The following is a 12,237-nucleotide window of genomic DNA, read 5'->3' as shown; positions in this document are numbered from 1 at the left end:
TGTACATCTGAGGTCAGTTAAAGAGGGACTTTTATCAATGTGTCTTGATATCAGATCAGACAAAGCTCAGCCTGCACCAGTCCTTGCTATCTTTTCAGTGCCCACAGTTGTGTAAATCAGAAGTTAATTTCTGCCAGAGTGATACGTGTTACAGACTTCACAGTCTGTCGAGGCGTATATGGTAATTTTTCACAAAGTACTCGGCAGTCAATTTTAAATAAAGATATTATCTCGGGAAAGTTGTGCATGATTATAGTTATATAAACTTTCCCAGCCACTTGAAAGAAATGAAATATTGATTATTTTTGCACGAATCTTAATGTGACGTTGCTCTTTTCTTAAATCTAAAATGAGCTTCCTACAACACAGTACCTTTCATCTGAGAACCTCTATAAATGTTAATGCATTATTCCTCACACTTGCTACTTACTCAGTGATTAGATTTCTAAAATTGTGCCCTTCAGGAGAAGAGCTTGAGAGAACAGGCACAATAAAATGGCATTAATTAAAAACACTAACATTTTAAAACAGCAGGAGCAATAATAAAGTAACATAAAATTGTTCAAGGAGAAAATACTGCCATTCTCTCAGGCTTCTCCTCAGAATAGGGCAGCCTAAAATGTTGTTTTAGGTCCTGAATTTCAATATGCGGAGAGATGGGGTGGGGTGCGGAGTGATTGTAGCTTGAAAGAGGGAGGAAGAGGAAGATGCATAAACAGGAGCCTTCCCAAGGTCACGTGGAAGGTCACAGAGTGGCTCACACCCATTGCTGTCTCCTGGTCAGACCACACCTCCAAGCTCTTCCAACCTGTGCGACTGTGAGCATGTGATGGAAGCAGTGGGAAAACACTCCTTCCCCAGACACCCTCCACACTCCCCACCCAACCTTTGTAAAGTTGGCATCTGGGAGCAAAAGCCAACCAGCTCTAAGAGCAGGGCGTTTGCAGCTCTGTAGCAGACAAGCATTTTTTCTGCCCTCCTGTGTATGGGAAACAATGCCAGGGAACTGAGCCTGATTTCCCCAAGATCATGCAACAAGTCAGTGCCAGAAAGCCAGGAACTGCTCAGAACAGGCTGTTTCCCCAAGTGGGGACTTGCAGGAGCAGCCCCACCCATAGTATCTTGCAGCCATGGCAGGCTTGCAGGACGCACTGGCCTGCATCTGGTATTGATCTCCCATCTGTCATTCTGTGCTAGGCATGAGCCCCTTTTTTAGAAAACATGATGGTGTTGATATCTTCCCTATCTCGGGGCCCGGGGATTGGGCACAGTCCTTGGAGGCTTCCCCAGGAAGCTCAGTTACTAAGCCTCAACTGTTATTTAAGTATTGAATCCTCTGGTGGAGGCAGCTGTCTCTCTCCAGGTCTCAGTGTGTCCAGACTTGCTCCCCTAAATGCAAACGCAGTGTTTTACTCTCTGCCAGGATAGGACTAGCCAGGCAGGGGCTCTCAGCAGCCATGTTTGCTGGATCCAGAGACCTGGGCAGCCTGCTTCCCTATCAGGTCTGGGAACAGGTGGAGCCACAGCCATACAGCAACTGAAAATATTGACCTCCTGGCCTGAACCTCATGAAGATGTAGGACCTGGCTGGGGATGGAGAAGACACAATGCTAGAACCAAATCCTGTGTCAGACCTCAGTGTCAGCATCCACGGATGCTGGGCACCACAGCCTGTCCCCTGGGCCTGCCCCTCCTGTTCCTGGTAGCCGCTCCCATCCACGGGCAGCAAAGGGTCATGCCTCCCCACCCTCCAAAGGGGCACAGGGAAGACAAACAGTAAGGTGGGAGCTGTTACCTGCACACCACTGGGTCCTGCAGGAACTCATGATGGGGCCAGAGGCTGCCATAGATAAGACTGGCTCTAAGGATCAGAGTGGGTTCCTCACTGCCTGAAAATTATGTATGTCAGCCAATGCCAGTGCCCACCCCGCTCACACCCATTCCTGCCACCCTGATCTGGTCAGGGTCCAAACTCAAACTTGTCCTCTGCTGGTTGGATATCCCACGTAAGTCTAAGGATGCAGAGCCGAGCACACTCCTAATACAGTCAGGAAGGTCCTGCTGTGGGCAGAGAGAAGGGCTTCTGGTCTGTGCACATGGAGAGCTGGGTCTCGTCCTGGCCCTGGGGTAGTGGATGGAGAGGCTCGGAGCCTCAGGTGCCATATGACAGAGTGGTCCTTCAGGTCCCTTGTGGGCGTGAATTTCTGGTCATGCTACAAAAGAGCACCAGTGACAGCTGACTACTTATTGAGTGCCTATGGTGTGCTGGGTGGTGTGTGGAGAGTTTTCCATGCTTCATCCAATACTGAAACCTTTGAGTGTCCTGTGAGATGAGTATCATTATTACCTCGTTTTGATGAAAAAGGAAACTGAGAATCAAGGCGATTAATCAACACTCTCCAGGTCACACAGTTAGTAAGTGGAAGGGCCAGGGCGGGAACCTAAACCGACGACTCCACCTTCCATGCGGTTGTTACAGGACTAGCCTGGCTGCCCGTGGCCAGGGTGGCTCTCTGAGCTGGCTCCCCATCTGGCCTAGGCTTGCTCCATGCTTGGGACCACCCTCCATTCTGTGCTGCCAGAGCACACTGGGTGGCACTCTTTGTTCAGAGCCCCTTCACTGTGGCACTCAGCAGCTGGGAAGCTCTGTCTTATTCAAAGGCCAGGTCTGGGCCAAGCAGTTTTCATTTTATCCTGTTCAGGAAAAGGGTGGCAGCAGAGCAAAGCTGGGTTGTTTTTGCATTTGTTTTATTTTGGTTTTTGCTGTTATCGTTGGTGTTGCTTTTATTTTTAATTCAACTAGCTAAGCCTAGCCCTTTATGGAATAAGAAGTGGTGGTTCAGATGGTAGAGAATATGCCTGTGATGTGGGAGATCTGGGTTTGATTCCTGGGTCAGGAAGATCCCCCGGAGGAGGGCATGGAAACCCACTCCAGTATTCTAAACTGGAGAATCCCATGGGCAGAGGAGCCTGGCAGGTTATAGTCTGTGGGTCGCAGAGTCAGACACGACTGAGCAACTAACACTTTAAAACAAAACAAAATAAAAGCCCGAGTTCTTGAGGGATCTGTTTTGTCCAGAGCTGCAGGATCTGATTGTGCCAGGAAAAAACAAGACTCAGCCTGTCCTCCGAAACGCCAGGAGCGTGGCTCCCATGGTGCCCCACCAGAGGAGACACCCACAAGGACAGCACCAGCAGGCAAAGCTGATACAGAAAGGCAGAGGCCTGGCACAAGGGCCCACCAGGTCCGTGGGTGACACAGACAGGAGGGTTAGAGAGAGACAGAATGGAGGGGGCGGGGCCAGAAGCAACGAGGAGGGTTTGACTGGCACCTATGCTTTCTCTCTGCAGCGGCAGCGAGGACAGCCCCAAGGACACAGAGCCATGGAAAAGCCCCTGTGGCCTAGAACTGAAGGGCAACGGCAGGGGTGTGCCATCCCCAGAGCTCTGTGTGCTGGGCCACGGGCTGCAGCGAGAGGCCAGTGTGGGCCATGCCCAGGACAAGTCCCAGCAGAAGGAAGTGACCTGACGGGCTGCCAACTGAGTGACACTGATGTCAGTCACCCCAGAATGCAAGGGTGACAGCCAAGCGTTAGCCCCAGAGAGGGTAGGCCAACCAGACTCCTGCTGAGATGCAGGAAAGGCCTGGAAGGGGCACTGCCAGAGGGGTCTGCAAATTCTGAACAACTACTGTGCAGCCCTGGGTCCTGGTTTGCCTCGAGGGTCGAAGATCAACTATCAACATGGACTCCACAATTATACTCTTTAATTCTTCAAGTGTTGGCCTTAATTTCGCAGGAAAATGTATTTCCAGCATGCTTGATGAGCCAGGTGTCCATGAAACCATCTAATTCTCTAAACAATGAAGGGAGCAGACAGCATTCTCCTAGTTTTGCAGCAAGAAAACCAAAGTACCCCCACGCCTACTCACCCTCCAAGTGTCTTGTCTGAACTCACCCAGCTAGGAAGAGCAGGAAAAATTGCACAGGTGTGCCTGGCACTAGAATCTATTATCTTTCATTACTTTTTTTTAAACATTCCATTGCCCTTGACTATCACATCATTCCCTTTGCCTAAAGCATGCACTTACTTGTACAAACAGAAAGCTTTTTTAAGGTTAAAAAGTGGCACGGCATCCAAATATCCATTATGAGCTCTGCTGAGAAGCTGATTGCTCCAGACATAAGAAGCCTGAGGTGAGATTAAGACACACAGCTCCACCTACCCTCCTTCTTCTGCTTCCCAAGCTCAACTCCAAAGCCCTGAAAGCAAAGCATCCAGCCCATTGGTGCAGTCTTGTTGCCTTTCCAGCTAAGCGTGTCTCAGATGCTCTGTCCTACACACCCACATGCTTCTCAGACTGAGTGGGTACAACCAAGCCTCCCAAACAAGGCAGCCTTTTCTCTGTGCCCCATGAGGACTGAAGCACAGAAGGACATGTGGGTAAGGGGTGCAAATGCACGCACACACACACACACACAACCAATCTCCCGCAGGGGTTTCTCAGCCAACTTTATTCCCAGTCATCTGCAGACCTTCTGCTGGAGTTGAAATTAAAGTGAAGAGCCATCGTTCATGCCAAAACCCTGCTTCTGCCAATTGAGCTAGATATTTGCGGCAGCTTTTGGAATTTTTCCACTGGAGGCTGTGGCATGCTTTCTATTTAGAAAAAAAATTGCAGTAATTGGGTGATTCAGTGCCAGTGCAGTGGGTTGTCAAAAGACAAGAATTCTCACCCACAGGGTACAGCAAAGGGTCAATCCTCCACCTTTGCTGCAAAGCTGATTTTTTAAGTTTGGAAAATATTAAAGTCTTCAAGCTCTGTGTTGTTGCAGTGGATCATGACTCAAGAACGTGTTAAACTGGGTCCTGAGAATTCAGCTACCTCCCCCATGGACAGGCTGAAGCTCTAAATAAGGGAATCCCTCCTTTACCTGTTCAGATACTCAGACAGAGGTGACAGGGATCATCTCTTCCAAGGCATCCAAGAAAGTGTTGATGAGACTACCACGAGGGGCCACAAACTTGCCCCTCTGTTGGGAAATGCCTGTGAACGCCCACCGTGAGATCGTGTTTGCCGTGTATCTGCTCTAATCCTCAGAGCAGAACTCAGGCCACTGTGGGGTGGAGTCACACCCCAGGCAGGAGGGTGGATCCTGGGAACTGCCTAGGCTGCAGGAAACCCTGGAAGTTTAAAGCCACCCAAGCAGGCAGGCCCTGGGTTAAGTGTGTGAGAGCAGCCAGCTTCAGGGAACTTGTTTGAGGTAGGGATAAAACTTGTTCAGGACATCTCCCTGCATGGTTAGGCTGGCAGCATGCTGCCGAGGGTTGGGCCCCTATCATAGGTAAGCTTTCAGGAGTCAAGCAGTGTGGAGCCATCCAGCCTAGTGGTAAGAACTGGTCAGAAGGGGTCCTGCCCTGTCCGAGGTTTCGAGGCTGGCTTCCCGGAGGTCTAAAGAAACAACGTAGAACCCCAGCTGCCAGGAGATGAGACAGGGACCCAGCTGATGAAACTGGATGCTACGTGGGGACATAAACCCAGCAATGACAAGTCTAGTGATAGGATGAGAATGGGAAGCAAGATCTGAAAGAATGGAAAGTGAGGCTGATTTCCAGCCCAGGCCCTGCCACCCTCCCCCAAAAGGCCTTATCTTAGAGATTTTTGGCTGGTTTGAGTGTGGAGGGGTGGGAGGTGGGCTGAGTGTACCCAGCTGCAGTGATATGAGGAAAAAGTGGGCAGCTAGGAGCCAGGGAGCATATTGTGTAATGGAGGAGGCTCAGTATCTGATAGAATGCCCTGAAAAGGTCTGGAATGAACCACTGCTGCCTTCATGAGGGTGCCTGGCAGGTGGTTCTGTAAGAGGAGAGCCCCACCCCCATGAAAGCTAGGCTGGTAAAATAGCAGCCAACACCCACCCCTCCTGTCTGTCCTGCAGGCAGCAGTAGAGGGATCCAGGGCACCCAGGATTCCTGCCATCAGAAGTGAAGCAGCTGATGAGTTTTCCTCCCCCTACCTCCACTGAGCACCTGCTGTGCCAGGACAGGGCCAGGCTACCGCCATATATTCTCATATGTCATATAATGAGAGACCCAGAAACCTCTAGGCCCAGGCAGCAGGGGCAATGAGCTAGTATAGCCATCAAGATGCCCAAGGACCCAAAGGCTTCAAGAATCCTGTCATCTTCCAGGAGAGTGGCAAAGGGGAGGGGTTGCTGAGGCCAAAGAGCTAGGGGTCAGTAAAGGTCTAAGATGAAGCAGTGCCAAGCTGGCCCAGGGGCAGATGAGCCGAAGATGTGTTTGGCTATCCCAACCCAACTATCCCAACTACGAGTTTCCCTTGTGGCTCAGAATCCTGGTAAAGAATCCTCCTACAATGTGGGAGACCCTGGTTCAACCCATGGTTAGGGAGGATCCCCTAGAGAAGGGAACAGCTACCCACTCCAGTATTCTGGCTGGAGAATTCCATGGACTGTATAGTCCATGCAGTCGCCAAGAGTCAGATACAACTGAGCGACTTTCACTTACCTTCCACTCACTCATCCCAACTACTGCATTCAGCCCAAATTACATTCTGAATTAAACTCTGTAAAAATAAATTAAATCCACCCCATTGAACCACTTGTGTGAAAATCCATTGTTTCACCTTTCTTGCGGCCAGGCCTTTCCTCAAACCTGTGTCTTTGGCTCTGCCTTGGAAAAAACTCACTGTTGGTGGCCGTGTGGGGCAAGCCCAGCTCTAGAGCTTCTCAGATGGGTCACTCTTACCCGCCTTCCCCCTGTGCCTAAGACCTGCGTCCGTGTTGGGGCCAACCCACTTCCTGTGCTCTAGGGGAAGGGAGAGCAGAGATTTTTTGTTTTGTTTTGTCTTTTTTAATTAATTAAGCCAATGGACCCAACCTGTTAAAGACTTATGAGTCTGTTCTTTTTCTTCATAGTTAGAAACCAAGAAGGAATATTGAGTATAAAGGCAAAGCAAGTCCACATAGATTCATTTAAGGGGTGCATATCATACCCAGATTCTTCTTGGGGCCAACTCCTTTTCTTCTTGGAGGATGGGACGGCCATCCTCCATGCCCATGGGGACCCCAGAGCTGTGGAGAGGGAGGTGTTCAGCCCCCTCTTTATCCAACTCGTTAGTAATATAGCAAAGAGTGCTGCCCCAAGGGAGAACCACAGTTTCCTAGTTCTGCCAAAAGGATTCATGGAGTAAAAAAGGTAAATATAATATTTAAGTGGAATAGTGATAGCTTTTTGCAAATATAAAAACAATCTTCAGAATGAAATATAACTTCCTTCCATAGCTTGGGTCTGTGTGGTTCTTTACTATAAGCATGATCTATATTCCTTCCTCGCATCATATACCCAGTCCAGAACCTAAAATAACCCACGTTGATAGGAAATTCAGGGCAGACACAGACCAAAGAGACTTTACTTTCATTGTGAAGAGCTTACGTTTGACAAGACTTGCCTCATAAACCCTACAAGGTGAATGAAAGGGATTTTGAGAAATATACTCTTCTTTCCTAAAATAACCCAGTATTTTTGTATGTATCAGGGGAGCTGGTGCCACGAATTATTAAGTGTCAACATGCTTGTCAATTAATCATCTGATTGACTGTATATAGGCTGCCAACACCCACTCTTATCTGCCAAAGCAAACTTATCAAAGGTAATATATTTTTAAGTAGCCCTACATCAAAGTCTGTTGAACTGCCATAAAGTAAATGTGTTTCAAGCCTATATTAACAGAACATGTTATACTGCACTATGGGTTCCTCCTTGTACTACCAGAAGTTTAAATAAAGTTTCATCAATCCATTCAGACAGTTTTATGAAATGTAATTAAAGATGCATTGCACACGCAAAGGAGCAAACAGTTAATTCACTCGGGACTCTAATTCAATTTTATGGAGGACCCTGGATGCTGCTGGCTTGATTACACTCATGGACTTCAGAAGGTAACTTTACCATAGTCTGTGGGCCTTGCATCAGGTGACTGAAGAAGTTGACCACCCTGGTAGTCTGGGTTCCAAATGCTGTAATTTCAGACATCCTTGAAGTCTGGCACCCAAGGCAACAGTCTGACCGGAAAGCAACAATTCTAAGGACTGAGGTAATGCCCCTAGACAAACCAGACGGGCCTGAAGCGACGGACGCAGAACAGAACGGAAGCAGAAGGAGAAAGAAGGGAGGATGTGGTGAATGCGATCCTTGCCCTGGGAGCCAAACTCTCCCGCCCCTTCTGGTTGGGCTGGAGACCTGACACCTCCGTTGATTCGCCCTGTGACCTGGCTTTACAGGCTCATTTCTTCATCTACCAGGCAGTAATAACAATGCTAACCAACTAATCCTGCCATCTGTAAGACATGAGCAAACCTGCCTTTTCTAAACCATCTTTGGAGCCATCTGAGGGGACTGAAGTCATAATCCCTCTGTCATCTTTGTTTTTGGTGTTCAGTTCTGCTGTCTCCGCATGCTAAGATTCTGATTAAGAAAAGAACTCAGGACCATTTCCTCCTCCTAGATCTGTGCTTTGATCCTTAGAGAGAGATAAAAACAGCTGTCAAACTCCACTAGAATTGACTTCCTTCTTTGAAGAATTCCGTGTCTTTCAAAGTGAAAAGACTTTAAAACATTTTGCTGGCAATCGCAACTACATATGTCAAACATACCAAACAGGGGAAAAGCAAATTAAGCTTCTGAATCTCCCATTTATTCCCACATTGAGTTGTAAGTGATCTGTCAGTCAGCTGGTAGGAATGACTGGCATGTCTTCAGAATAGCAGGTTTTACTGGGATAAGACTAGAGTTAATCATAATTATTTTTTTGTAACACTCTACTTTTTCAAAATACAATTATCTACATTGTTTCATTAGATCTTTGGGGGAAAAAATCCTAGGAGATGAACAAAGTCAGTATTTTTTCACTGCCTTTTACAAATGGAGTAAAAGAGAGGCTGAGAGATGTCAGATGTTTTCCTCCAAAGACACATTGTCAGCCTGTGGCAAAGAAAGTCCCCTATTCTCTGGCCAGAGAGAATTGCAACATTGCAACAATGTTCAGATTATTCTGGGGAACAGTCTAGGAAAACCACAAACTTCTCTGGAAGAAATTCTGTTTTCTCCAACTTTTACAGAAAGGAAATTATGTTTCATATCCAGCCAAAGTCTAGCTATAGCGCTAGCCATTCCTATTAAACTAACTTAGATGGAAACTCAAAATTTCCAAGAAAATTTTAAAAAATAATAATCCCCTCTATGCACCTCAACCACATAAAACTCTCCCTGGCATTAAGGAAAAGAAAGCATTTTCAAAAAATATTTGTTGCTCATTGCCATGACCCCCAGAGTGGGCTTCCAGGTGAAGCCTTCTGGCAGGAGCAGACGAAGCCTTACTCTGGAGACACCTCTTCTACTTTATTGTCAGTGTCCCAAAGCAGTAAAAAACTGCTGGATGAGACAAAAAGGAAATACAGCCCCTGAGAAACAAGTTGCCTTCATGAAAATTATTTATCTGGCTTTTTTTTTTTTTTTTTTTTTTCCTTTGGAAGGGGAAAGGATTGGCTATGTTTACAAAACCTGGTGATATGTTAAAGCTTTGGTTCAGTTAACAGCTTCTGACAACAGCCCACAGAGGTGCTGAATCACTTTCTGGATGTAAAAATTCTCAAGGAGAACCCAAGGTGACGCTAATAATAGCCGTCAACCCACAGAGAGGTAATTATACAGCTGTGATTAAAGCAAAACAAAACCTTCAAATGTTATAACTTTTTTCACTGGAACACCAGGTGGTAGGATACAGAGAAACCATAATGCCCTCTGAGTAAGCCCCAGTGACGATACGGACCAAACTGGGCCCCCTGAATGGTCCCTGACTCAGAAATGCCCACCTGATGAGCAATCTGTACACACAGTGATGCTGCCCTGCCAGCCTGTGCGGGGACTCCTGAAGCCCTGCTGAGAACAGGCAGTCAGGACGCTGCTTCTGCAACCTGTCTGATCCTGGGCAGATCAGACTCCCAGGTCCCTCAATCCAGGGACAGGTCTATAGCTGAGAATAAAAATCTGATTTTTAACAAGCACCTTGCTTCCTGTCTCCCTCCCTTCTCCAGTCTCCATGCCTCTTCCCAAACAAAGGTTTCATCAACTGCATTTGAGAAATACTGACTTAGGGATGCTCATTCCCAAGTGTGGACTAGTCTGGGACCCTAACAACCACTCAGAGCACTGAAGCTGTGGCTCAGGTGCTTCAGAGTGTGTAAGGATAACCGAGGTTTCTGATTCAGTTGGCCTGGAGTATGACCCAAGGGTCCCCCCTTTAACAAGCATTAGAGATACTGCTGTTGCCAGCAGGCCATGGTCCACATGGTGTCTACACCTTCCCCAGGCCAACAGCCTCCAATAATGATGGCATACCTGAAACCTTCCCCTTTTCCCAATCTTCTGCCTGCCCTTGAACCTCTGCCAAAGCACAAGATCTTGCCAAAACACTGCCTGGCTACAGCAAGCTCTGAATAAAGAGTCTTTGTACTTCTCATTTGGTTGGTCTTCATTGATTTCCACACATCCTATCCCACACGCACAAGATTGATAAGGGAAGATCAGAGAGGTTGACAAGTGGCTCCAAGGCCACGCACCAGAAGCAACAGTGCCTGAACTTGAGTCTAGCCTGACTCCAGTACCTGGCCTCCATCGGTCTCTGTCCCCAGCCAGGACACCCCAGGGCTGCCAGGTGGGGATAGCTGACAGGCCAGACGCCCACAGGGCCAAAGCCATTGCTGCTTTCTACTCCTCTGATTTTACTGTGATTTCAGAATTTGGTCACCCATTAGAATCACTTGAGAAAAGAGAAGACAGAAAAGAAATGGGAAAAGAAACTGTGAGATACACACACACACACACACACACACACACACACACACACACACACACACACACACACCAGAATACCATTTAGTCATGAGAAAGAAGGAAACCCTGCCATCTGCAACAACTTGAATGAAACTTCAGGGCATTATGCAAAGTGAAATGTCAGATAGAGAAAGATAAATACTCCATGATTTCACTTACATGTGGAACCAAAAAAGGTGAATTCAAAAAACAGACAGTAGAATGGTGGTTACCAGGGGCTGAGGAGGTAGGGGGCAGGGGCAGGGGGCTGTGCTATGGGGAGATATTAATCAAATTGTATAAATTTCTAGTTACAAGGCTAATAAATTCTGGGAATCTAACATACAACATGGCTATTATTGCTAATTATTCTGTGTTATATAGATGACTGTTACCAAGAGAGTAAATATTAAATGTTCTCAACACACAAAAACAGTAGTGATTATGTGACCGGATGGAGGTTTTAGTTAATGCTATGGTGGTAATCATTTTGCAATATATAAATGTATCAAACAATACGTTGTGAAACCAAGACTAGTCATCAGTTAGACCCATTAAATTATAACTTGCTTAATAAATAATAACTGTAACCTGGCTTTACGGACTAAGCTCACTTCAATTGTTTTTACAAAAACTTGTGTGTCTTCCAAGCATTATGTATTATTGTTTGCCCAAGTTGTTTTTCAGGAACTTGGAGTCAGCTGTTGCCCAGCTCAAGCCAGTTAAGACTGGTTGGGACCACCCATCCTCCAAATGGGCATGTGTAAATGTCATGACCTCTTGATGTCACAGGGCCAAAAACTACACTCTCAGAACATGCTAAGGCCATCGTCTTTTGAACATGTGTCCCACTCCAGTATTCCTGCCTGGAAAATCCCATGGACGGAAGAGCCTGGTAGGCTGCAGTCCATGGGGTCGCTAAGAGTCGGACACGACTGAGCGACTTCACTTTCACTTTTCACTTTCCTGCATTGGAGAAGGAAATGGCAACCCACTCCAGTGTTCTTGCCTGGAGAATCCCAGGGACGGGGGAGCCTGGTGGGCTGCCGTCTCAGGGGTGGCACAGAGTTGGACACGACTGAAGTGACTTCGCAGCAGCAGCAGCAGGCCATGAAGAAGCATGTAGCTTAGTTGAACCTGCACAGAGCAACAGTCTTGTATCTCCAGTCTCCAACCACCCCTCCCCACACTCCCCATGCCTCAGACCATCACCACCCCCACCACCTTCCCGCCCACCCCTCTCACTTCTGTATCCTGCAAACATGTATACCTGTGGCAGATTCATTTCAATATTTGGCAAAACCAATACAATATTGTAAAGTTTAAAAATAAAATAAAATTTTTAAA

The 12,237-nt window shown here is 47.2% G+C and overlaps 1 protein-coding gene across 1 annotated transcript in view; it reads left to right on the top strand.

The window, feature by feature from the left end:
- LOC104989136 (chromosome unknown open reading frame, human C2orf71) overlaps positions 1 to 3,529 on the top strand; it is an 8,527-nt gene extending 4,998 nt beyond the window's left edge. The window contains exon 2 of the mRNA XM_010840703.1: positions 3,352 to 3,529. Within this exon, the coding sequence (XP_010839005.1) occupies positions 3,352 to 3,529 (178 nt within the window). The remainder of the gene's footprint in view (positions 1 to 3,351) is intronic.
- Positions 3,530 to 12,237: the final 8,708 nt, after the last annotated feature.

Source organism: Bison bison, unplaced genomic scaffold (assembly GCF_000754665.1).
Source record: "Bison bison bison isolate TAMUID 2011002044 unplaced genomic scaffold, Bison_UMD1.0 scf7180017864145, whole genome shotgun sequence".
NCBI classification, from domain to species: Eukaryota; Metazoa; Chordata; class Mammalia; order Artiodactyla; family Bovidae; genus Bison; species Bison bison.
Note: the sequence above shows the minus strand (reverse complement) of the source record. Positions and strands in the feature narration are given on the sequence as shown.